Source organism: Bubalus kerabau, chromosome 9 (assembly GCF_029407905.1).
Source record: "Bubalus kerabau isolate K-KA32 ecotype Philippines breed swamp buffalo chromosome 9, PCC_UOA_SB_1v2, whole genome shotgun sequence".
Classification (NCBI taxonomy): Eukaryota; Metazoa; Chordata; class Mammalia; order Artiodactyla; family Bovidae; genus Bubalus; species Bubalus kerabau.
The window spans coordinates 19,374,806-19,402,183 of NC_073632.1; the positions used below are offsets into that span (position 1 = coordinate 19,374,806).

At 35.7% G+C, this 27,378-nt stretch overlaps 1 protein-coding gene across 1 annotated transcript in view; it reads left to right on the forward strand.

Annotated features, from left to right (window-relative positions):
- Window positions 1-27,378, forward strand: part of RIMS1 (regulating synaptic membrane exocytosis 1) — a 600,042-nt gene that overhangs the window by 419,618 nt on the left and 153,046 nt on the right. Inside the window, exons 10-22 of the mRNA XM_055534784.1 lie at window positions 2,297-2,420; window positions 6,079-6,125; window positions 8,534-8,646; window positions 10,749-10,879; window positions 11,472-11,643; window positions 11,765-11,918; window positions 13,027-13,098; window positions 16,496-16,652; window positions 17,627-17,752; window positions 19,402-19,464; window positions 22,862-22,939; window positions 23,563-23,655; window positions 24,108-24,197. Coding sequence (XP_055390759.1) covers window positions 2,297-2,420; window positions 6,079-6,125; window positions 8,534-8,646; window positions 10,749-10,879; window positions 11,472-11,643; window positions 11,765-11,918; window positions 13,027-13,098; window positions 16,496-16,652; window positions 17,627-17,752; window positions 19,402-19,464; window positions 22,862-22,939; window positions 23,563-23,655; window positions 24,108-24,197 — 1,420 coding nt within the window. The remainder of the gene's footprint in view (window positions 1-2,296; window positions 2,421-6,078; window positions 6,126-8,533; window positions 8,647-10,748; window positions 10,880-11,471; window positions 11,644-11,764; window positions 11,919-13,026; window positions 13,099-16,495; window positions 16,653-17,626; window positions 17,753-19,401; window positions 19,465-22,861; window positions 22,940-23,562; window positions 23,656-24,107; window positions 24,198-27,378) is intronic.

A 27,378-nucleotide genomic window follows, 5' to 3' on the forward strand; every position in this document is an offset into this window, starting at 1 on the left:
ATCACAGACACCCCCCTTGTTAAGTCCCTCCATCATCCCTCAGGCACCGTCTGCTCGGCTTGAAGCTCTGCAGTCTGCCCTCCGCTAACAGTCCCGCCCCCTTCTTCCGCTCCCCCAGCCGAGGCCGTGCTGGTCCACCTGCGTTCCCAGGTGCTGATTCCACCTGCAGGACCTGGCCATGCCTGTCCTCACGGTGGCTTTGCTGTTCCTGGGCTCTGCCTGTTGATATCCTTGCCATCCTTCAAAACTCTTCTAAAGTTGCCTTAATTGCGAAGCGTTTCCCGATACTTCCCCTGAGCAGTAACTAGTCCCCTGCTCCCTGGTGCAGCTGGACTCTCCCTCTGTTCCTCACATGGATTTCTCTCATTGCATACAACATATCGGATTCATTTCGATATTTGGCAAAACTAACACAATATTGTAAAGTTTAAAAATAAAATAAAATTTAAAATTCAAAAAAAAAAGGAATTCACTTTTGTATTTCTCCTCCAACAAATTTAAAGACAGAAGAAAGCCTCTTTTTCATCTTTGTTTACCCATTATCTTTCATAAATAGTTTTAAGGAGACCAGCTTCTAACTTAGGAATTCTTGATTTGTAAATAAATCAATACATATATTAAGTTAGTTTTATATTAAAAGTAGTGCTGCTAGATTGCTGTCTATAAGAGAAAGAATTTTATAATGCAGGGTTTTTTTTGCAAAATGTTGATTGCTGCACATTACTGGATAGTAAAGTTGACTTAATGGGTTACATTCATTATTTTAAAAAAATGAAATAGAACAAAATAGAATAGAAAATATCAGGGTAATTATTATTTTAGAAAATATTTTTTCATACGAACACACACATATACATTCACATGATGTAAACTTGCTTTTTTTTTTTTTTTGGTCAGTAAATTTAAAAGACTCCTAATACATTTTAAAATTGTATTACTTTTTTTTTTTTAATAGAGTGATGTGTATTCATTCCTGTTTGAAAAACTGCAAGTTAACATCTTAGGTCAAATGATCAGAAGTCATTTAACTATTTGTACTAACCATACTCTTTTGTCATACCTAAACAGTGTGATATGCTTTTCATATATTTGCCTTTTTACTTTTGAGTAAGCAAACACTTGGGGGTAGGGAGAAGAATTATTTTAAAATAAACCTAGCAAAGCAAAAATCTACTTTTTTAAAAGGCATAACTAAAAACTAAAAAGTTCCATATTTGTCATTAGCTTTAAATGTATAATGATGATATTGATCCATTTATTAGAGACATATTTCATTTGCTACTGAAGTATTATAGGAACTGATAACAGCAAAATAAGCATACACAAAACAAGCACAAAACTAAGACTCCTCAAAGTGTCCCTGCAGCTGGATATTTCAGCTGAGCCTCTATTGTCAATTCAAGGTACATTGCAGAGACATTTGAGAACTAAAACTGCTCTAAATATTTGTGAAAATAAGTGTTTTTTTCCAAATGGTCTTTGGTGAAAGCTCTGGTTAATATAGCAGGTGATTAGTCCTTGTATTTTAATACTGTGTTGCTCTCCTCAGCGAATCTTCAGTTATTTAACAACTTAATATGTATTATATTTTTATTAAAATATTTTCTAATTTTACCTTAATTACTATGATATGTATTATGTATAGAGCGTGTGTGTATGAACATCTGGAAGTAGGTTGACTGTCATGCAACAATTTTACATCTGCTTGCTTTGTAATTTTGCCATAGCTCCCTGCGTTACCCTCTGGGTATGAATTCAAATCCTTTCATGCATTTTTATTCTGTTGTGCATCTGGAGAAGGCAATGAAGCATGACTTATAGTTGGAAAATTCATGCTAACAAATGTTAATTGCTATTTCTACCAAAAGTAAAGCAGGATTTATGCAGCATTTAATAATCTTTCATGTATAGAGCTGCCTACAATTATATTATAGAGGGCATGCTGCTAATTATTATTTTTGATGTTGCCAAATGAGCTATGCTAATTCCATCCCATAGCATGAGATGATTTTTATATTATTTCTGATATTTCTCAAAAGATAGTTTGTGTTGTACTGTTTCAAATGACCAGTAATCTTCTATGGGGGAAAGAAAAAAACAAAAAGAAACAAGTGTTTAAAAAGAACCATTTAGCTGACATTATATGGCAATTAATTTGCTTTCAAGAGCAGAGCCTAGACGATTAAACTATTTGTATATGTTTTGCATTTCTTTGTTAAAAAAAAAAAACAAGAAAAGATAAGAAAAATAAACAGAATATATGAGGTAAAAAAATACCCTTTTTTTTAAATTCAAGGGGATGAAGTTCTAGAATGGAATGGTAAACCCCTGCCGGGAGCTACAAATGAAGAAGTTTACAACATTATTTTAGAATCAAAATCAGAACCTCAAGTTGAAATTATTGTTTCAAGGCCTATTGGGTAAGGCTAAAAAACTTGCTTCTTAAGTTTAGTAAATTACATGTATTAGCAGGGTTTCTAAAAGAAGTTTATACATTCATACAGTACATGTTACAATGGATAGTTTTTTCTTCAAATATGGGCATACATTTTAGATCTTTCAAATCTCAATTTTTTAAACTTGGACTGAATTTCCTTCACTACATTTTAGGAGCTCCACTATTTAACAATTGTATCAAAAAGTATGTATTTTTCATAAGTGGGCTATAAAGTAAAAATATTTTCTTTTAATGGTAGAACTATTTATTTTTATTAATCTTAAATATTATAGTGTTTCCTTAAAGAGAGTCACTTACAAACTCATCTTTTTGTGATATTTAAAATAGTAGTCATTTTATACATCTACATGACTTTTTGTTATTCTACTAAGAATGGAATATTTTTTCTATATCTTTAATTATGGATAGTTCCAAATTTTATTTAAAATCAAGCAAGTGTGAAATATTTAAGCATTTTAATTGGCCATGATAATCGGTGTGATATTTTTAAAACTCCAATTTTCAGCATAATTTAATAATCTACAGTCAATGGGATATTTTCTCTCTGTATATAGAGTTCCCATATTGGTATATTTTCCTAAGAAACCCACAAGTCCAGAATATTTATTTTGCCTGTCTATAATTTTTTGGAAGGCATTTTGAACTGTTTAATAATTAGCTAAATGTTTGAATATATTTTTTGAAATTATTCCTTTTTCTAGTCTCTAAAATATTATAGAGCCATAAATTCAAGACTTTTTATGGAAGAGTAGTAACCTTAATTTTTTGTTGTTCTCATGAATGCATATCAATGCAAAACATGCAAGAAAATATAATTATCCTAATTCTCAAAGAACTGAAACTGTATGATCATATATTCTAAAGAATAATATACATATATAAAACTCGAAAGTGAAGGCAAACTTATAGTCAATTTTAAGTGGTGATTATTAAGAATAAAGATTGAAGGCATTTGCAGAAGTATTGTACATTTCCATGCAGATTTTTTAAGAATAACAACACTATATAATTTATGCTAGTTTTACATGACGTGTTCTAGTGCTGAGGTAAACATGAGGCTGGAAAAGAGGTAAGTAAATTGGAGAATGAATCAAAAGTATAAAAAACAAAACTTAAAGCATTGGGCACATTGCCAAATACTTTCAAATATATAGTGGTTTTAAAAGTAATCAGCCAAAATACAATTGATTCATGGTGATTTAAAAAATAAAAATTAACAGACAGTTAAAGTGGACTGGAATAACATTCTAATTATCTTTAGTGTAAAAATAATTTTAAAAGTATTCTTTGCAAAACAGACCTAAACCATCATGGATTGTGGAACTTAAAGAATATGGAATACAAAGATTATATTTAAATAAAAATTAAATCTGATATCAACTTTCTAGTTAATAGGGAACTTATTAGAATCTTGGAAGAATAATTCTAGATGTATTTAGTAATTATGTTTCATGTAGTTCTATAATTAAAGCAGAAAGCAGATATGTATTCATTGTTTAAGGGGATAGTTATAATGATTCCAAGAATCATCCCAAATGTAACTTACAGGCACACTGACCACCATGGTCTAATAGACATCAGCCGTCCTGAGGTACCACCCATTTTTGCTAGCCCACCTAATGTAATGTTCTTTACCTTTACGATTGTAACTATAATTTTTTTTTAATGATTGTAATTTTTATCCAGACTATTTTACCACCTTATTTGTGAGCAGAACAATTTCAGAAGGCTTATATAATTGTCAAGAGGACATTTTTTGCCTGAAAATATTACTGAAGCAATTAACAAACATTAAATATATCTTAATTCTGTCTCTTCAAAAGAATTTTTTGTAAGTTCTCCACAGTTCTTCTTTCACAGACACATAAAATTCAAACTTCTATCTAGTTTTGAGGTTCCAAATTTTACTTTCATAACTGAGGCTAATTTTCAAAGAAGTAACATTATCTAAAACAATATTGTTTCTAGATTTTTAAGAATTGATTTTAAGAATTTGCCTTTGAATTAAGAAGAAGGTAGAAGAAGATAAATAGTTGCTTTCTTGTGTCTTAGGTATTGAATAATTAGCCTCGTTATCACATAAAATATATATTTCAGACACATTATTAATTGTACATGATTATATAATAAAATTTGGCTTCCCAGGTGGTGCAGTAGCAAAGAACCTGTCTGCCAATGCAGGAAACACAAGAGACACGGGTTCGATCTCTAGGTTGGGAAGATCCCTGGTATTAGGAAATGACATCCCACTCCAGTATTCTCCCCTGGAAGATCTCCTGGAGGAAATGGCAACTCATTCCAGTTTCTTTGCCTGGAGAATCCCATGGACAGAGGAGCTTAGTGGGCTACAGTCAGTCCATAGGGTGGTAAAGAGTCAGACTCAACTGAAGTGACTTAGCACCAGCATTCTTACCTGGAAAATTCCATGGACAAGAGGAGCCTGGTAGGCAACAGTCCATGGGGTTGCAAAGAGTCAGACATGACTGAGCAGCTGAGCACACATAAAATACACAAGGTTAATTGTCATTTGTAAGAAGTAAAAACTGTAGGTGGTTGGAATTACTTTGCCCAAAAATGTGAAAATGAAGTCAGGAAAATAAATCACCAAACAGAAAACTGTTTTTGTTTCAATTCCCTGCAAAAGTGCAAAGACAAATCAAAGTAAAGTTAGTTCACAAGGTAAGTGATTAGAAATTCTTAAATAATATTCTGATAATTTTATTGGGACTGACTAACTCCAGTCTGCTTTAATTTGTCCTGTTAATACTTGTATATTGTTAATGGCCTTACATTGATACAAAAATATCTTGGAAAAAAGAAGTTAAATAGTTTAATACAATATAATTCCCAAACCCCAGGGTTCTAAGGCCACAGTGGATAATGGACAAAGCTGAGGTCATATTAAATATTTATTCAGAATAATTTGTGAGTGTGTCAGGAGTGGGTGTTCTCACAAGTCACTTTCTGATCATCTAGTAAATGGCCATATATTTAGCTAACTTGAGCATAGAGATATGAATCTCTGTATAGGGTTATATATGTGTATATGAATTATATATTCACATATATAATATATTTTGGCTTTTTTGTTGCTAGCTTGAACCATTTTTAATTTCCAAAGCAATCCATCTTTTTTGTTTTATTAACTTTGCCCATGATATTCACCATATTATTTTATTCTCAGGAGATGTTTCCATTCCTTCCATTCAGTAAACTCTTTCAGATGTGTTTGTAAAGCATATTACTGATTTGTAAAATATGTGTCATTTTGATTTTCTAGAATTGAAATAAAATATTGCCTTTAACATTTTTTATTTCCAAAACCTGCTGTTTTGGTAGTAAAAATATTGTGGCGATTTTAGCCACAATATTACTCTGATTGTTGTCATGTTAAAGTGTTTTGCTATTAAATATATAAAAACTTGTTTTTACTGAAGTTTTTTTTTGTGTGTGTGTGTGGTGTTTGACATTCATGCACATTAGAAATTGCCTTAATGGTAACTCTTGTCCATTTCCACACCAAAAGGTTTTTTGACACCACTGAGATCAAGTGTGGCTATGGTTGCCTCAGGCAGGGTGGTTTAGCTAATGGGATTTTCACCATGCCCTGTTTTTTTTAGTGACATTCCAAGGATTCCTGAGAGCTCCCATCCACCACTGGAGTCCAGTGAGTATAAAATTTAAGGTCTTTTTCAGTTATTTGTTATAAATGAGTTGTCAACCATGGGAAATCCAAAGAAGATCTGCTTTTTTTTCTCTTTCTATTCTTTGTGTATGGGGGGCAGGGATGTGAAGTGAAAGTGAAGTCGCTCAGTTGTGTCTGGCTCTTTGCGACCCCATGGACTGTAGCCCGCCAGGCTCCTCCGTCCATGGGATTTTCCAGTCAAGAGTACTGGAGTGGCTTGCCATTTCCTTCTCCAGGGGATCTTCCCGACCCAGGGATTGAACCCTGGTCTCCCGCATTGTAGGCAGACACTTTACCATCTGAACCACCAGGGGATGTGAATATGTCTATCAAAAGTTCAAAAGTCTTTCTTGGCAGTAGCCTTCTGCATCTTAGCATTTAAGATGCACAGAGCAAAATTAATGAAACAGTAACAGTTCTATTTGTCTATTTGTTGTTGTTTAGTTTCTAAGTTATGTCTGACTCTTTTGCGACCCTATGGATTATAGTCCTCCAGGCTCCTCTATCCATGAGATTTCTCAGTCTTCTCTGTATTTCACAGAACACTAGAGTGGATTGCCATGTCCTTCTCCAGGGGATCTTCCAGACCCAGAGATCTAAACCGTCTCTCCTGCTTAGCAGGCAGGGAAGAGGAAATGGCAACCCACTCTAATATTCTTGCCTGGGAAATCCCATGGGCAGAAGAGACTGGCAGGCTACAGTCCATGGGGTCACAAAGAGTTGAACATGACTTAGCGACTGAACACAACAACAATTCTAGTTGCCTTACATAAACATGTGTTTTGATGCTGGATTATTCTGTTTCATTGGAAACTGACTTCATGGCATGAGCAGTCTAGTGAAGGAAAACAGGCACAGAAGCAAACAATTTTAATTCAGTGTAACAGTGTGGAATATGACTAGAATATGACCATGAAAGTGATGGGTGGGGTAGAGGGAGATTTCAGTGCAAATAAAGGGGTTGAGGCTAGAGGGTTAAGTTATCTACAGGGACATTAAAGGGACTCCAAGTGAAAGATGATAGTGTGGGTAATGAAGTTTTCAAGGACAGTGTGGAAGTGACTTAAATATTTACTTTGCAATATATTGGCATTAAATTGATAATACTAGGGCTTTATCACCAAGTGTTATTATGTAACCTAGCTTATTGGAATAGAAAATACAAGGTGATTTTAGGAGAAAACAAGTAATGGTTATAAGAAGGAAATTTACGGGTGGGATAAACAAGGAAGTAGGGATCAGATGAATTAATCAAATATATAGCATCGTGTTCCACATTCCTGCTAGACATGAGCCCACGGTTGGTTTTGAGTTTTCTAATATGAAGGGAGAAATGGGACCAACTGGATAATTTACAATGTTGATGTTGTATTTTTTTTTTTTAAAGTCTATAATATTAGAAAGGTACTGTTAGAAGCGACAATGTCTGAGAACTAAGAAGAAAATTATCCTAAGAATACTTCATCAAGGAGACACAGTTAACAAAGAATTTTATAGCACTGTATCTTATATTTAAAAGTCTTTGGAAGGTGCAAAATGACACTGTGTAATTTAATTTAACCATATTGATAATTTGCATGTATGGAAAAAAGTGTGGATGATGTACTCTTGGGAAAAGGTTCATACATACTGTTTTCTCAATAAAACTAAGTCTTGATGGCTGTGGGTTCAAGGTTATACTTGCTGGGGATATAGCATTCTGTGGACGCTCATCCTGCTGGTTGTGGGCACTTTATCAGTGACCCAGGAAAAGTGGACTTTCATTTGAAAGGGGGGAGAAGACCCTCACTGTGGTGCTGTGTGAGAAGCCACTGTCCCTCCTCCACAGGTGAATCACTAGGCAGCATCCTCAGCCAGTCAGGAGACTGATCTGTAAGATCACAACTGAAAGAGGTGGAAATCTTATTTTAAAAGAGTGGTGAATACTATCTCAGCTTAGACACAGCTCATAGATTATATGATACGTGCATTCATTTTAATTTCAGTGAGGGCAGTTCGTCTAGATGATCCTAAGATAATTAACATAATGGATACCATCTTTCTTATCATTAAAACATGAAGCCTTTAACTCTGGGTAAGGCTGTACAAGAACCTACACTGGACATTATCCTCTAGAAACTTAGAAAGTCAATGCTAACAGAGTGAAGCAAACAAATCCAATATGTGTTTATGTCCCTTTAAATTCCCTTAAAATAGACAGTCCAAGAACACGTGAGAATAACTTTCTACGACCTCCCCACTGCAAGTGGTTTCTACTCTTATGGGTGGCACTGAGTTATGATTGTATACCAATAACATATGTACTTAACATTTCATGAAAAATATGTATTCTTCACATATAGGTTATAATTATGTTGTTTAAAAGTACTTAATTTTCCACCTCATTTTAGGTTCTAGTTCCTTTGAATCTCAGAAGATGGAAAGGCCTTCCATTTCTGTAATTTCTCCCACAAGCCCTGGAGCTCTCAAAGATGCCCCACAAGTATTACCAGGACAACTTTCTGTATGTATCTGCAGTGCATGTTGCTGACCATTAGTGTCCGCTCCCTGCTCTGCTTCTGTCTTTAAAGTGTGTGGCTTTGCTTGAAGCCTGTGATATAGTCAGAATCGTTTCACAGCATCATCTACTTCATCAATTTTTCATTCACTTACTAGATTGTTCCTTTACTCACATATTTATTTGAACATATCTATGGAGTGCCTACAGTGTGCCAAATGTACCAAACATTAAGTGATAACAAGAAAATAAACTATCAATTATTTTTGTGTGTGTTGGATGAAAGTTTCTAAGGTGAGTACTTGGTTAGACATAATAAACACACAAAGTCATGTTTTGTTTACGTAACAACCTCATTGTCCTGGATCTTGGAAAACTTAAATTTAACATATTTTTTAACTTCTTAAGACATTTGATGAAACTCTCCATTACTGATCTTAGTGTGAAAAAGCTACAGTTTTCTTCACTACTGTTTTATATGTGATCTGGGAAAAGCTGAAGTCAAGAAGTGTGTCTAATACAGGATATTTGTGTTAATAGCTAATAGAAAATCCTGCTTCACACAGTTCTGTAGTAGCTGGTCTTCTGCTACATCTGTAATGTGTGGATTTCTATAGTCTATTTTTGGCTGTTCTCCTCTTAGTTTTAATTAAATAAAAAAGGTAACTTTAAATTGTTGCTGTTTTTAAAACCTTTCCTGGTTTTAGCTTCTGTTTTTAGTAGGTTGAAGATCTCTGTCTAGTCCCTGTGCCACTGTTTCAGTGTGTGTGAGAATGTCTCAAAAACGCCACCTATATCTTAAGAGGGATAAAAATCCATCTCAGATTAATGAAAAACACGCCTCTGGAATTAATTGAGAACAGAGATATGAATTGATACAGATCTGGATTTGAATTCTTAATCTGTCCCTTACCTTACTGCTGCTGCTGCCGCCAAGTCGCTTCAGTTGTGTCCGACTCTGTGCAACCCCATAGACGGCAGCCCACCAGGCTCCCCCGTCCCTGGGATTCTCCAGGCAAGAACACTGGAGTGGGTTGCCATTGCCTTCTCCAATGCATGAAAGGGAAAAGTGAAAGTGAAGTCGCTCAGTCGTGTCCGACTCCTAGCGACCCCATGGACTGCAGCCTACCAGGCTCCTCCATCCATGGGATTTTCCAGGCAAGAGTACTGGAGTGGGGTGCCATTGCCTTCTCCTTACTACTCCCTTGTTAAATTAGCTTATTTTGTTACAATGACTCTTAAATGTATTACAATAAGTACCTATTAAACAACTTATCCTGATAGTTCTTATTAAACCATAAACCCAAAGCTAACTTCTAAATTAAAAAAAGAAAAAGAATTAAAGCTAACATTGTCTCCTGCCAGTACAGATACTGCCCTGACTGTATGCACAGTTTACCAGTAATATTTCAGTGTGTGCTCTTTTCCTGGTTTTCTTTATTCATGCTATCATGAATCTTAGTTAATAGAAATATCGCTTGGTCTTCATTTGGTTTGAAGGCATCATATATGCAGGATACCTTCCGTTTTGCTTTTCTTCTCTCATGAAAATTAACCTGTAATAGGTTAGTTGAAAATTAAATGAGGAACGCAGCAGTACCTGGTGTAAAGAGGCCTAAAGTAAATGTGTTTTCTGACCTCTTCCAAGTTAGTTCAGTGTACTGTTTTTAGCATCAAACGTTTTGTTTCAGCCACAAGTGGCGCCGCAGAATGCCTTTAGCCATGCTGTAAATCATTAAGATACTTATAATCACCGAAGAGTTGCATTCAGCATTTAAAAACAAGAATAATTATTTCAATATTCCCCTCTTCCCTTATTATTTTTTCTAAAATTTTTACCATTATTTTTATTTCATCACACAGTATAAGAGAGTATATATCAACACTGCAGGCCTGCCTGTTGTAAGTCATGTTTAAAATGCGTGAAGAGGAAAGTCAAGTTCTAAAGTGGTTATGCTCTCATGTCGGTATTCTTTGCTGAAAAGTATCTATGATTCAGCTGTATTTTGCAACTTGAAATGTCCTTCAAAAATAATTTTAGTATTTTTTTGAAATTTTAATACCTTGTGATTTTTATAAATGCTAATTTCTGTGTCCCTTGCACTTAGGTGAAGCTGTGGTATGACAAGGTGGGCCACCAACTGATTGTCAATGTTCTGCAAGCAACAGACCTACCCCCTAGAGTAGATGGGCGTCCCAGGAATCCCTATGTAAAAATGTATTTTCTTCCAGATAGAAGGTATGAAATTTTTTAAAATATTTTATTAAAAAATATTTTAATCTTTTTAAAATAAAATCTTTATTTATAGAAAAAGTAGAATTTCTTCTCCTGGGATATAGTTTCATTTAGTTTTTAAAGTTTTAATTGAGGTATAATTGATATACCAAAATTTCCACATACTTATTTATATTTTGATGAGTTTGCACATATGTGTACACCTTGATATAATTTTAAAATATAATAGGTAATTCTCAGTGGGGGGATAAGCTATATATTGTCCCTAAAAAATTCCCTCAAGCCTTATATTTCTTTAAAATAACCTGTCAATTAAACATTTTTTCATTACCTTGTTTCTCCATCTATTGGTCTCTTACAGCTACATCATTTAGCTTGTACCCTTGTGCGTCTGTGTCTATAATCGTAACAACTGCTTATATCATAGTTAAAACTAGTATTGTAATAAACTCAGCTGTCTTTTCAGACTTTTATATAACAGGTATAAATTACAAATGGTAAAAATATTTCAAGATCAGTATTGCATGTGGCTGCAGTAGGTGGCAGCATATACTTGCGTTTGCTTTTTCATTTACAAAGCATACTTTCTTTTCAGTGATAAAAGTAAAAGGAGAACCAAAACGGTAAAGAAAGTCCTCGAACCAAAGTGGAATCAGACTTTTGTCTATTCGCACGTGCATCGTAGAGACTTTAGAGAACGGATGTTGGAAATAACCGTGTGGGACCAGCCCAGGGTGCAGGAAGAGGAGAGTGAGTTCCTTGGAGAGGTGAGTATATGGTCAAGACCCGAGTGAGATGCTTCATGCAGCTTCTGCAGTGTGCATTATAGTGGCTGCTTCCTTATGCTTTGCGAAAGGCCATGATCTAACCCGAGGGCTGTCCTTTCAGATCCTCATAGAGTTGGAAACAGCGCTTCTAGATGATGAGCCACATTGGTATAAACTTCAGACTCATGACGAATCTTCACTACCTCTGCCTCAGCCATCGCCCTTCATGCCGCGGCGACACACCCACGGCGAAAGCGCCAGCAAGAAGCTGCAAAGTAGGTGGACTCTCTGCTCAGTTGCCAGGAGCAATTGTGTTGTTAGGTCTGAGTTCCATATTGATGTTCAGGGTATTTTTTCAAATGTTCATTAGAGATTATTGAAGACTGTTTTCTCCATTTTCCCAGTGAAAGTAATACATACAATATAGTGGAGTCATTCCAGAGGTGAAAGTTCAGAACCTGTGAATTATAATCCTTTGTGCTGATGGAGTTGTTCATTGGCTGACCGATGGGGCAGTCATTGCCTTAATTGATGGGTTGCTGTGTAGAATATCTTGATAACCATATAATTTCTGGATATTTTAGTATTATTTATAAGAAACATTTTCTCAAAAGCATTGTAAAATCTGTTTGCTTTTACTCTTCTGATGATTGGAGGGGAAAAAAAAGTACTTTTTTGCATTTATTTATTAATTTTTGAATTATGACTAAATCTCTTATTGGACAAATGAAACTTAGAAGCCTCATTTTGGTAACCTGGAATCAATGTTCAAATAATTGTTCAAATGTTCATATAATTAAATGTGTCATGTTAGTGCTTCTCTGATGAATTATTTCCTCAGATTAAATCTTTAATGCAGTGTAATGGCTAATTTTGAAGGCTAAACACAAATATTTATAAAGGGACCTGATACCCTTTCAATGACATGAGTTCCACAGAGTCCCAGCCAAGAAAGGTCTCTCTGAACCTTTCCACTCAGCCCCATCCTGCCTGCACTGTGCAGGAGGGTGTATACGTGGGTAGAAAACAGTAAACACTTTGCTATAGACCTTAATTAAAGAATAATTTGAAAAGTCAAAATGCTATTCTATGAAATCTTCTTTCTTATGTGTGTCTTCAGTGCTTATAAGGATGCTGAGAACATGGTGTCCTTGGAGAACAAGTACTTGAAAATCAACTGCACATGAACTTCGCAGAATATATATGTACAAGAAAATCACTTTTTTGCACCCTGAGACATTGAAGTCAATATACTTCATTCACTAAAAATAAAGTGTTTAGTAGTAATGTAATTAGCATTTAAAGAGAAAACTGTGACCATGCCCTCCGCATTTCCTGACCCGAGCAGACGCAGAGGTATCTGTTTGCCTTCCTGTCGTGCAGGGTCCCAGCGAATCAGTGACAGTGACATGTCAGACTATGAGGTTGATGATGCGATTGGAGTGGTCCCTCCAGGTGCGTGGGGGGAGCGGGGCGGCGTCACGGTGCTTCTGTGCTTGCTGTCCTGTGGGTTTCCTGACTTCCCTGGGTCCCACGCTACAGATCTATAGCACAGAGAAGTCTGAATGATATTATTCCATGGTGACTTGTGTTCCAAATTATTGAGAAAGTGTGAAATGGACTAGTAACTATTCGTTAACATCCCCCTTAAATTAAATTAGATAGGTTCTCCTTTAGAAGCATGGCTCGTGAGGTTAAAACTGTCAACTCAAAATGTTCTGAGCAGAAGTGAAAATATGAATTCTGAAAAGATAGAGTTAATTTTTAAATAAAAATCCCACTCTCCTATGTTTTACATTGTATCTCTGTGACTTTCCTTCCCGTGTTTCTGGAAATAATGTAGCCGTCCATGGAATATACCGAGAAATGTGCATGGCAGGGTTTAAATTGCATGTAGCATGGCTTAACTTCAATGCTTTTGTGATGTGCTGATTATACGTAGAATGATTATACCTAGAATGTGTATGTATGTTTTACAAAAAGGAAATGCTTTAGAAAAGTTTACTATTTAAGTCAATGTCTTTTGTCACTGTATAAATTAGTAAAATCTCTGTGATATTTTGCAGTTCAAGTCTGTTTCTCACCTGACTCTAGTCAGAAAGTGAGTAAAACCAATTAGTAAAGACTTATTTTCTTGGCACTAACCCTGTTCCTTTTATTTGCTAATGAAAAGTAGGGAGATATTCAAATGAGAAAAAAATTAAGAGAACATGTTAGGATATTAAGAACATTTTCTTAGGATGATATTGACATATGCCCCCTTAATTTGCATAATTCCTCAGACAGGGATGCACCTAATTTGAAGGCAGCGATTTTGGTAAATGTCAATAGACAGATGCCACACTAGTGACTGAGTTTACAATTTAAAGATTTTTTACGACTTCATTAAAACTGGGAGAATATTATGGAGAGTTCCCTTAAATTAGGTTTTATTTGCTCCTTGTAATTCAGAGAAAATGTAGTCTTTGATCGCTGTATGAAGTGTCAGATATCCTTAACAACGATAAATCTGGCTCTGTATATCTATATACTTAGATTACCCCTTGATATCAGACCATCAGGGAGAGTTTTAAATAATAGTGGATAATTGTGGATTACAGTTCACGTTTTGCTTTCTGAGTTTGTTGGTTTCTAAAAGGATCAGAATAATTAGACACACTCACTCTACATGGAAACTTCCACACAAAATTCAATATAATATTTTTTATGAAATTGAAAGAGGGAAGGTAAATTATACCCCTTGGCATATTTAATAGAACTCAGATGATTCCTGATAGGAATGGGGTCTTGTTATCAAATCTTTCTAACAAAAATTTTGCCTTCTAATTACCTTAATGCTGTGATTTCCAACTTATCTAAATAGAATTTGCTTCTGTGGGTGGTTCTCATATTTGATTCACCTAAAACTTCATACTTTTATGATGAGGCAGGATAGCAAATGAAGGGCTAATATAATAAATATTACATGTATATTTAGTTGATCTCTTTCTAGGCTTAATATTACAATTTCCTGAACAAGGAAACTCTACATGAAATTAAAAATAATACATGAATTGCTATTGTTTTTGTTATAAAATGAAAGTATATGAAATTATAAATTAATAGCACTTATGTTTATAATTATTTGGTTGTTTACTGATGTTTTTGTGGTTGTTTAGTCACTAAGTCATGTCCAACTCTTTTGCGACCTCATGGACTGTAGCCTGCCAGGCTCCTATGTCCATGGGATTCTCCAGGCAAGAATACTGGAGTGGGTTACCATTTCCTTTTCCAGGGGGTCTTCCCGACTCAGGGATCAAACCTGAGTCTCCTGCATGGACAGGCAGGTTCTTTACCACTGCACCACTATGTAATTCTTACTTTTTTGCATGAATACTAAATGAAAATGATTTTGCACCACTACTGTGTACATTTCAAACATTCCCACCATTCCCTGTCTCCAAAATAAGAACACCAAAAGCTACCAAGTTTACTGTTGTCTTCACAATATAGTGCCTCTGGACTTGTTCATGTAAACAAACATTCTTAATTTACAAATTTTCAGAGTAATGGTACAAATTTAGCTTTCTCCTTGGAATGGAAAACTTGCTTGGAAGTTATTTCAGGTTTGTTTTTTTTTTTTCCTTTCAAGTCCATCTTGTAGCACCAGCTGCTAGATGTTTTTAGAGAGTGATAAAATGACTGAATTTCTTTGGTGTCAGTATTGTCAAATCAGCCTTTATGAAATATCTGAAGACCTTCCTCATATGCTAAGTGAGGTCAAAAGATTATACAATCACAACAGATACACCGTTGGGGAATTTTAGTCTGCCTTTAAAAATGACGTCACATGGCCTTCAAAAATGATGTGGGAGTTATCACATAAATAGATGAGCATTAGTCAGGCTGCCAAGTTAAATTTAATGTTTTCATAGGTTGTGTACATTTTGTGTAGTTGTAAATATAGTTATTTTTCCTTTGGCCACGTAATTTTTATTTTTCTTGCAACAATAGTAACAATGACCCTTTTGAAAAATACTTAACCTATTACTATGTAATTGAGATTGCTGTTTAACTAAATCAGAGATCATAAAAACCTTTTTGTTTCATGGGAGCATGACTGTTAAAATTTAATTTGAACTATTAATCTAATTACTTTAGTTTAATAGCACATTTGTGGAATAGTTTCATATGTCTGGGGTAGATTTTATTATTATTTATTTAGGAGGTTTAATTTGTTCTGTGTTATTTCCATAGTCATCTCCACCCATACCATATTTTCATTTGAAAATTGCAGTATTATCTGTGGTTCACAAAATTCACAATCAGTATTTGTAAGAGTGAAGACCCGCTACTCTTCTTTGATCATTAAAATTGGTATGATATTGATTTTATTTTCTTATTATTGAGGCCATCTGAAACCCAAATAACATATATTGTCATTTGGATGAAAAAAATAAAAAAAAAACACAATTTAAAAAGGCACCACATTTCTAAGCATTGACTTGTATATGAATAACAGTTCACTGGCAAGTCCTCGATTTGTATGGCTGAAAAAAAAAATCACTAATTCTTTCTTTAAATTAAGCCAGTATCCCAACTCATCATGATTTTTGAGGCATCATCTGTCATATTCATGTCAGTATCTCCATGGTAACCTTTGAGTTGAGCCAAACTCTGCTTGGACCTCATGCATGTGTATGTTACACTCCATACGTGTAGTTAGTAGTTTTGAAGATAAGCCTGATAATACTGATTGCATGGCACTTATCTCCATAGGTCAGTGGCTGCTTTGGGTATAATTTGACGTCGCCACATTAGCATTGACATTATAGAAGAATATTGACTTGTTCTTCGTGTGTACTCTCACCAGTAGGTTATAGGTCTAGCACTCGAGAAAGCAAACCTTCAACATTAACCGTGCCAGAGCAGCAGAGAACAACTCATCACCGCTCACGGTCGGTGTCTCCTCATCGCGGCGATGATCAGGGGAGGCCACGGTCACGTTTACCAAATGTGCCATTACAGAGGTAGGCTTTGAGAAGGGCTTTGCATCCTTGACGGGACATTTTTTATGTTATGTGCATGCGTGCTCAGCCCTGTCTGACTCGTGGAGGCCCCATGGACTGTAGCCTGCCAGGCTCCTCTGCCCATGGGATTTCCCAGGCAAGAAGATGGGAGTGAGTTGCCATTTCCTCCTGCAGGGGATCTTCCTGACCTAGGCATTCGAACCCGCATCTCCTGCACGTCCTACATTGGCAGGCAGATTCTTTACCAGTGAACCACCTGGAAAGCCCTGACAGCACATTTTTGTTATCATAACATGCAAACTGCTAGGAGACTCTAAGGGCAATGAAAGAACGGTTTGGTCAATCAGTTATTTTTCAGAACCCTGTGTAGGCAAAATGCCATCTTATTCATAACCCCACCTGTGCAACATTCTGTTCTCCAATCTCAACACATCTCCCAGGGCATGGAAGAAGTTAATGTCACAAGCACGGTTTTTTAATAACTGTCTTGTATTCTCTTTGCTTTTTTTTTTTTTTTTTTTCTCTCCTGTTGGGAGAAATTGTAGGATAATAAATTAGCTTGCACAGAGAAGTGGCAGAGAAAATAAGGTTAAAAGGCAGAATGTATTTTTAAGAAATTTGGTGCTGTCTCTTTGAAGCACTGTAAATGTTTGGAAAAGCATATAAACCATAAAGAATGTCCTTCTGTATTTCACCTAACCCTGAAATGCAGTTCTGAAAGTTTATTTAAGTATGCAGATGAAAACTATGGTCCTTTTTTGATAGTAGTTCAAAAGGAGACTGGGGAAATACAGCACAGGCAAAGCAACAACAGACAATAAATACCTTTAAAACAGGCGTTTGGGGATATGGCCAGAGGTTTATAAGCCATGTCAGTTATTTGCCAATTACTATCAGTTCTTTCCTGTCAGTCTCTCAGACTGCTTGGGAAAAATGTTACATTTTGATACATATAATTTTTGTAATCATTTTAGGAGTTTAGATGAAATTCATCCAACAAGAAGATCACGTTCTCCAACCAGACACCGTGATGCCTCCCGAAGCCCAATTGATCAGAGAATCAGAGATGTGGACAGTCAGTGTTTATCAGAACAAGACAGGTATTTTTTCACATTATGATCTCAACATGATACATTTTCTTTGCCATGTTTTCATATAAGATAGATATCTTAGCAGAGCACAAAAGACAGTAAAAGAATTCCATCTTTCAAAACTGAACTTCTCCCAAGGAATGCCTTTTGAGATATTCTAATAGAAATGCACCTCTAGGAAATATTGACTAATAGTATATTGTCATAAAATGTGCACTATTTTACAAAATCAGAATTTATGTTTAGCCAGTTTTAAATATATAGTTTGTTGTTGACTTACATAACCTAAATTACAGAAGGGAGACTATATAAGCTACTTTTAAATATTTTACTTTTTGTGTATTTCAGTCTTAGAAATATTATTTGTATAATTGTGAAATTATGTTTTTTCTGTAATAAAAAAGTACAGGTCATCTGAAAGACTGTTACTTTCACAGTATCTGTGAGAACTTCAATAGTAATATTTTTTTAGTACACCTACTTTTCATAAAATGTAGTAACCTAAAATGTCTATAAAGTACAAAATGTTGAAATGGACTCTTTCTTCTATGGGTGTGTATGTAAACTTAGTTCTGCATTTATTTATGAACAAGGTACTTCCTGTTACTTACAGTTACTGAAAATCAGCATTCTGATTCCATCATTCTGTATTTCCACGGACCTGCTCCTCTGGCCAACCCTCTTCATGTAGGATGTGCTTGACCACTAGCTTAGGGTTTGATTTAGTTGTTAGAGTCCCCAGCTGGTTGGATAGTGTCTTCTGGGTTTTTGAAGTGGAGCGGTTTTTAGGGACGGGTAGGAAGGGAGAGTGGTACTCGGTGGCCAGTTTTTTGCTGTGTAATCAAGGACACAGAACTCACAGATAGCCCTTTAGCTCCGTAATTGTCACCCTGCCGTAGAGGGAGTGGGGCCAAGACCTTCAGGATGGGGTGATGGAACTTACTGGGACTTAACACTGCTCTCCAGAGTAGGGTTCCAGGCTACTCAGGGTGGAGTGATGTCAGTTGAGGGTCCCTTTGTTGCCAGTCACCAGGGCCACCATGAATTTATGTGAAGGAGGGGATAAAAAAGGACTTCTAGACCAGGGCATTCAATAGAGTGAAATTAATTTGAGTATAGAAAAAGTATCAATTTTAAGATAAACATTCCTAATCAAGTATTTTCGTAGTCAGAAAATGAAAAACAGAAAATGTGATGTTGCATTTTAGTGGCTGTAAAAGCCGAGAAATCCATCATGCTTTGAGTTGCTAAAAAGAAATGAAAGGATCTAGAGTTCCCATTAGAAGAGGAAAAGCCAGATTTATAGGGCTTTTAAAAGCTATTAAAATAACCAAATTGGAATTGGAAATAGATTTCTGGGTCTTACATGGGAAGGGATCCGTTTAAGTTTTTTCTTGATACTCTATAAAATCATTTTGAAGTAGAATAGCAAATCAGCAACAGCTAGGACTTTGACCATAATGTTTGCACTTTATTGTTTAAATTTTTAAAAATACTGTCATGTTTATTTTTGTTTGAACTCTCAAGCAAATATGCTAGTGCAGACAATCTGGTTTCTTCCCTTTTCCTGTTGTCATCGGCATACCATTGGCAAAACCCATGTCATCTAATGCCTCATGACCTATCTGTTTCACTCACCACCCATCCTGTCTGTGCAGTGAGCTTCTCATGCTTCCCAGAGCAAAACGAGGACGAAGTGCAGAATGCCTACACACCACCAGGTAACTACAGGAATTTGGTGAAGTAACTGTGTGTGATGACTCTTTCCATTTTACTCTGCTTCCATCTCCCCCTCAGCGGTGTGATTACAAATACGTAAAATCAATTTACCCAGTATTCAATTGGTTTCGTCTTATATGGAGGTTGTGGAAAAGGTTCCAATATATTTGAATTCTAATCCAGGCAGACTGCTTTTCTGTTTGTACATTTGAAATCCAGAGGCTAATGAGCCTCTCTGCAGAACTGTTTACACATTGCCAAAACCAAGGAACCGATTTCTGCAATTAAAATTCCATAACCTCGCTGTGAGGGGTCCCCAGGCCTGCCACATACACCCATCGAGGCACAAAAATCTGATCTGTGCGTGGCAGTGTTACTGTTTACATCATTGTAAGTTAGCTTTGTTTTAGCCTTTTTTTTTAAATTTTTGTGTGTTTCATATTCTATTGTTGTTTTCTTTGTTTGATTTTAATAAAATCTTGACCGTTTTCATTTTTAATAGCTGAGCTTCAGTTCTATCTTGATAAAGAGTGAGGATATTTGACATGTAAACTTCCAAGCCCTCCAATCCTTCATGCTGCCACCAGTTCAGAAGTGTTCCACTACAAACGTTCTCATGAAAGCACATAAGGGTATGAAGGCTTTTTAAAGATGAGACCAAAAGGGGCATAATACCGTCCTCGAAATTGGAACCTAGATCTCTATTTTCATCTTATTACATCTCTTAGATCTCATATCCCAGATAAACCGTCTTACGGATTACTTACAGGATAATCTGTGCATATTTATTGTCAGTATGGAGTTAATAGAAGGGAAAGAAGTAGTAATTCAGTAAAGCAAACAAACCAACACACAGATAAACTCAAATATTGTGGCAGTAAAGAGTAGGTAGGAAAGAGAATGAAAGAGCTGTACTGGAAATCTTCCCCTGCACAGACAGGTTTATTGCGTCTTTGAAGACATGGGCTTCTGCTGAGGTGGTAAACATGGTCACTGCCATGACCATGACAAGCACATATGCTTACCACAAATACATGCTTAACACAAATAAGCCCTAAGGTTTTACACGTATGAAACTTGCCTCGAAATAAAAATGGCTTTCTGTGCAATGCCACAGCAAAAAGTGAGGAATGTCAGTTCTGCTTCCAAACTGGATAAATCATGTAAAATCATAACTATTAGAAAAATCAACTCAGATTCTTTATAATGCTGAAGTCTCAAGCTTTAGTATTAGTTGTCTTGACAAACAGGAATGATTTCTTTACTGATTCAGAAAGTTTTCTCATATTCCTGTTGACATGACTCCAACCATAAAACAAAAGCAAAAAACAGCCTTCATGTTTATTAGGCACCAAAGTGTGGGTATTTTTAATACTCTTACACCAATAATATACATAGAATTACTAAATATGTGGTTTTTCTTTCCCTTATATTTCATTTCTCAAGGTAAAATATCATAATATGCACAATAAAATAAAGTAGTAGTTTTCATCATTTTATAAAATTTTATCATCAAGATACAGCCTGTCATATTCACATAGGACTTTTAAGAATAAAACCTGTGGATTTACTACTTTTCAGTAAACAAGGGAAATAGCATTCATTGACTACGAAGAACTGTGCTAATTAAATTCATGTATTTTTTTCTCATCATCCTGACAAAGTTGTATCACATTAATATTATTATCTTCATTTCCCAGTTGAGGAAAGAGGCTAAGAAAGTTTTCTTTGATATGTAATTTAGCAAGGATTCAAAATCAGTTCTATTTGAAGTTTTCCACTAAATTAGGTTTTTCCCCCCCCAAAAAAAAAATTGACAAGGAGTTAGTTTTGTACAAAGTTCAAACAGTTTAAGAGTTTGCAAGTCAAACATATTTTGAAAACTTTGCAAATTAAAATCAGTGCCTAGATTTTACATGCAAACCATACCAAACTTGTGTGCTACAGATATCTGTCCCATATCGTTTAATTCATCCCCTGCTATTATTGTCATATCAAATAATCTTTTCATAGAGCATGTCCTGAGAAAGTCATGTGGTACAGAAAATGCGGTGGTTTCCTTACTGTGTCCTAGATCCTTTGTACCTGTTATTTCATTTAATGCTCACAGACAGCGTCCCCATTAAAGATTATTTCTCCCGTGATACAGACGTAGAAAAAGGCTGGATGATTTGACTTGAATCACCCAGGTTCACAGTCAGTAAATGGCAAAGTCAACGTGGACCTTCATTCTGTAAACTGTGTGCAATTTTTCATTGTTTCCATTCTCTTCTGACCCCAATTTCAGTGTACTCCTCCCCAAATCATTTTTGAACCAATTGCTTAGAAAAGTTATTTGGCAATCTATTTCTTAGTATAGTTGCCTTAGGTTTAGGAGTTGAGAAGAAGATTCTACTGTTTGTGAGATAGGCTGAATCGTTTGCTTCAGTTTAAGTGTCCTTGATTGGTGCTTGAAGGTGGTACTTTAATACATTTAAACCAACGTTTTAAGAGATTTCCCGATTCAACCATTAGTATAAACATGAATAAACTGGGAGGAGGGGGTGTTTGATATTTAATATGTCCTAAGCAAATGTTTAATCCATTATCAATTTATCAAACTTTAATGTAAGCCAAATGGACAATATATTTTTATAATTGATAGTTAAATTTGTAGAAATATTATTAAATTTAAATGATCAAAAAATTAATTGACTGGGACTCGTTTGTCCTATAGACAGCCAGAAGCCCTCATAGGTTTTAAGTGAATTCAGATGATATTGGGCCTTGTTTCTGCCATTTGTTCTGCCAAATCAGAATTAATATTCTGATTGCAGCTCATATTCATCTCACCCAGTTTCCAGTGATTGTTACCTGTTGCTGGGTTTGTATCTAAAAGCTGGTAAGTGGAAAGGACTTGCCCCTGCTGTAGTCATCTCCTAATCTTCCCCGCTTTACTGCCTGGCCAGTACCATGACCAGCCTTTTCCCTGAAACACTGGTTAGCATTTTCCTTCTTATTAGAATATTAACTTTTAGTCATATTAATTCCCAAGTTTCATGAATTATTTAGTTAGTGCTTTTTAACTATGAGTTGTTATTTCCAAAGAAGTAGGTATAATATTAAATCAGGAGTTAAATAGTAAGTTTCATGCCTGATACTGGATAGAGTATAGGTTACAGATCTTTTTCAAATTAAGGCTTTTGAACTATAATTTAGAGTATCTTAATGATGCACACAGACGTCTGTAATTCCATACTTAATAGTTCTATTCCTACCTTCAAATAATCAAGGTGGTCCTTCTGAGAAAAACAAAAGATTCATCTTTTTAGCTTTCTAGGCCTCTTATTTCATATTCTAATAAAACTCACTTCATATATATTTTTCTGTTTTCTGCGTGTCTCCATTGCCACGTTCCAGACATCTTGTTAGGCACTATAAAACATTACCGCCTAAGATGCCCTTATTAGAGACCTGTTCTCACTGGGATATTTACAGGTAAGAGTCCTAACAGTGAGTCTCAGTTATAAACTAATCCCTAATCCCCAGCCTACTAAAAATAGCGAATGTACATTCTAATAAAACAGTAGCATATCCTCTTAAAATTAATTATACACAGAGAAAAACTAATGATTTCTAAAAATAACTTTAAGGGAGGGAAGGGGGAGGGTAAACTGGGAGACTGGGACTGACAAATAAAACACTATATATACACAGTACTGTATTTAAAAATAGATAACTAATAAGGACCTACTGTGTAGCACAGAGAGCTCTACTCAATACTGTCAATACTCAATAATATATGGGGAAAGAATCTAATAAAGAGTAAATATACATATATATATATATATATATATATAACTGATTCACTTTGCTGTACAGCAGAGACTAACTCAACAATGTAGAAAAACTAATAAAAATCAACTGAAAATAAAAATAAGATCATTTTAATTATAAAATTTATGCTAGACTACTTCTCTGAATGAAATCTACGTACTCAAATGTCAGATTTCTAGTCATTGTCATCTTTTTTCATTTTTTTTTTTTGCTGTTACTTGTTGATTTGAATTATGAGAATTAATTTATTTTATTTTATTTTTGGATAATTTTACTTTGTGGAGCTCAATTCTGCCTGCACGTACCAAAACCCAAACCCTTCACCATGAATGTTTTCACTCGAGAGCACTGAGGTTTCCTGATGAGATTCTGGTTGGGTAAGGACGTTTGGACGTCATACCTTCCACCTCCCCTGTCTAGTGTTTGATCCAGAGTAGCTGAGTTGTAAAATTTTCCTCCTCTGCTGTCCTTCATTTTGTTTTGGTGTGGCATCTGTCCTTGGTAACGGAGTGTTAGGCATTTCGTTTCAGTGCTTTCTGTATCCAGTTTTTTCATGAGTAGGTGTGACTTAGTCTTATTTCTTTATTTCCGTCTGAGACCCTTTTAAAAATTATGCAAAGCAATTCGAGCATAATGTTTGTTTAGTGTCCCTTTCTAAACAAAATTGTGCATGGCCGTCCTGTCGGTGCTCAGCCCTCTCGAACGCGGCGCAGCGATTCTGCACTTTGTGTACAGGGGCAGGCCTGGATGGGTTCCTCGCTAACCGGTCTTCCTCTCTCTGTTTTCTCTGTCCTCCTCCTCCACCCTGGACGCAATGCACTGGCACTAGTGACCTGCAGCCCTCCCTTGACAGGGCGAGGAGTGCTAGTACCAACTGCTTGAGACCAGATGCTAGTTTGCATTCACCAGAACGAGAAAGGTATACAGTAAAGACTTTCTTACTCTATCATTTTGTACAGTCACCTTTTTTCCCATCACTGTGTTTCGTGTCACGGAGCTTCACAGGTTGCTCATCCATGTTCACCCGCCGACTGTCTGCCTCTCCCCTCCCTCCCGTCCAAGTCCATGCAGAGACATATGTGTACGTGGGGGAGCCCGAGGGCACACGTACACATATTTCCTGCGTGTCGTTGCGAATGGCGTGATGTGATTTGTAACTGCTTCTGGCTGCTGCTTTTCCCTTTTGTTGCCTTTCTGTGGTTTTCTTTAAGTCACTCAGGGAGCCTTCAGTACGCTGATATGGTTATGGGGACAGGGAGTTATTTGAAGGAGAAAATCACGTAGTAGGTCTGCTGATAAATAGTTCTGTAGGTTCAACAACAATCTTCTGTAAGCTCAAAAACAAGAATCTTATTTAGAGTACTTCCTGTGTGCATCTACATTCACTCTTTTAAATCAGCTTTCTCTTTGATATAGATCATGTTGTTATTATGTTTTGACAACAAAATGTGGCATGTTTATCATGGATTTCCTGATGCCTTACAAAAATAAATGCACATTATATACACACATACATAATTTTGCTTAATGCTTTTAACTGATCAATTAATAAGTCTGATTTTAATTTAAAGGTATTCAGTGATCACATGTTAACCTGTCTCCTATGTGAGCAGCTAATTTTCTGGTGGAATTTTCTGTTCCAGTAAACTTGGTTATATTTGATAGTGTTTGTTATAAATGTTATCTCTCTTCAATTAGAAATCATTCACTGGAGATAAGATACTACCTCATCACAAATCCTGAATAAAAGTGTTTCATTGTGTTAATGTAACCCACTTTTCCTCTTCTTTTGAGGCTATTTAAAGCTTTGCTTTAGCATTCTTTATAGTCTGATTCTATTCATTTGTTTATGAAACATTTATTTCTAGAATTGAATAATAGGTTCAGGTAGACATATTCATTTTCAAATATTCCTTTTTAGTGTCTTCATAAGATTATTCTAAAAAAATCTGCTTTTGAATTTTGTATTGGCAAAATTTATGTTAGAAAACAATGGAATCTAACTTATGTTTTATATTTTTTTACATTTGTAGGAGAAATTTTAGTTGAAATGACTATGGGCTCTTCTAAAAGCACAACTGAAATTGTTTCACTGTTCTCATTTGTTTTATATTCCCCTTCCCCAAACAATTACAGGAGTAACAAGAAAAATATTTTATATTATTTACATATTATTATTTCCTTATATGTTTAGAGTTGGTGTTAAATCAAGGGTAGAATGAGTCAGTGGAACCTGCTGATCACAAAACACCACCCAAACATCTTAAATATCATCTGTATTAGTTCTAATTTAGAAGTAACGATTTGAGTCACAAGCATAATTTAAAATTTTGTGCTTGCCATCTTAAAGATGTGAAATTAATACTTTAGTATGTATGTGAACTGTTATCATTTTAACATATAATCAATCAAAAACTGCTAGTGAGACATTCTGCTTTCCTTTTTTCACAGTGCTCTGTGGCCACTGCATTGGACAGTGACATGTTATTCTTTTGTTGAATCCTGTCTAGCACATGTTCTCTTGTTGCTCTGAAGCTATAGAATTCACAAACCCATGTGCTGCTTAATTTAATCTCTCGGATAATACCCTTAGAACAGGCCAACCTGTAGGCAGATAATCAGGCCACAATTATTTTACAGGTCATAGTGAAGTCTGAGTGCACTCACTTGTGGTATTTAATTTTGATAAAAGAAAATAAAATATGCTTGAAACTCATGTTCACTCTATGCTTTGAAAAAAAAGAGAGAAATTTCCCATTAAAATGAAAAAGGGGCAAGAATTCAAGAATCAGTATTACTAATGATCTTTAATTTATTGGGGTCAGTTTCTTGTCAAGAAGAAACTAAAATGAGAAGAGTTTTCATCAGGAAGTTTGCAGACATTATAGATGCATTTGGGTGTGGAAGATGCTGCTCATGCATGCTCAGACCCCTGAACAGCTTCAAGACAGGACAGAACAGGGCCAGCAGTGGGGGCTTTGTGCTTTTTGGAAGATGCACTTGTCCATCCACAGATGGGATGTGAAAACACTGGGGAGGCTTCCAGAGTTTTCCAGATTACTTAGCTCTTGTGATGGAGCAGAGAGCTGGTTTACACTTGATACGTACATAGTAGACACAATGTTAGAGAAAAGTTGTTAGAAATATAATTTCATTTTCTTTTTTTTTTTTTTTTTTTTTTTTTTTTTTTAATTTTATTTTATTTTTAAACTTTACATAACTGTATTAGATTTGCCAAATATCAAAATGAATCCGCCACAGGTTTACATGTGTTCCCCATCCTGAACCCTCCTCCCTCCTCCCTCCCCATTCCATCCCTCTGGGTCGTCCCAGTGCACCAGCCCCAAGCATCCAGTATCGTGCATCGAACCTGGACTGGCAACTCATTTCATACATGATATTTTACATGTTTCAATGCCATTCTCCCAAATCTTCCCACCCTCTCCCTCTCCCACAGAGTCCATAAGACTGTTCTATACATCAGTGTCTCTTTTGCTGTCTCGTATTCAGGGTTATTGTTACCATCTTTCTAAATTCCATATATATGCGTTAGTATACTGTATTGGTGTTTTTCTTTCTGGCTTACTTCACTCTGTATAATAGGCTCCAGTTTCATCCACCTCATTAGAACTGATTCAAATGTATTCTTTTTAATGGCTGAATAATACTCCATTGTGTATATGTACCACAGCTTTCTTATCCATTCATCTGCTGATGGACATCTAGGTTGCTTCCATGTCCTGGCTATTATAAACAGTGCTGCGATGAACATTGGGGTACTCGTGTCTCTTTCCCTTCTGGTTTTCTCAGTGTGTATGCCCAGCAGTGGGATTGCTGGATCATAAGGCATGTCTATTTCCAGTTTTTTAAGGAATCTCCACACTGTTCTCCATAGTGGCTGTACTAGTTTGCATTCCCACCAACAGTGTAAGAGGGTTCCCTTTTCTCCACACCCTCTCCAGCATTTATTATTTGTAGACTTTTGGATTGCAGCCATTCTGACTGGTGTGAAATGGTACCTCATAGTGGTTTTGATTTGCATTTCTCTGATAATGGGTGATGTTGAGCATCTTTTCATGTGTTTGTTAGCCATCTGTATG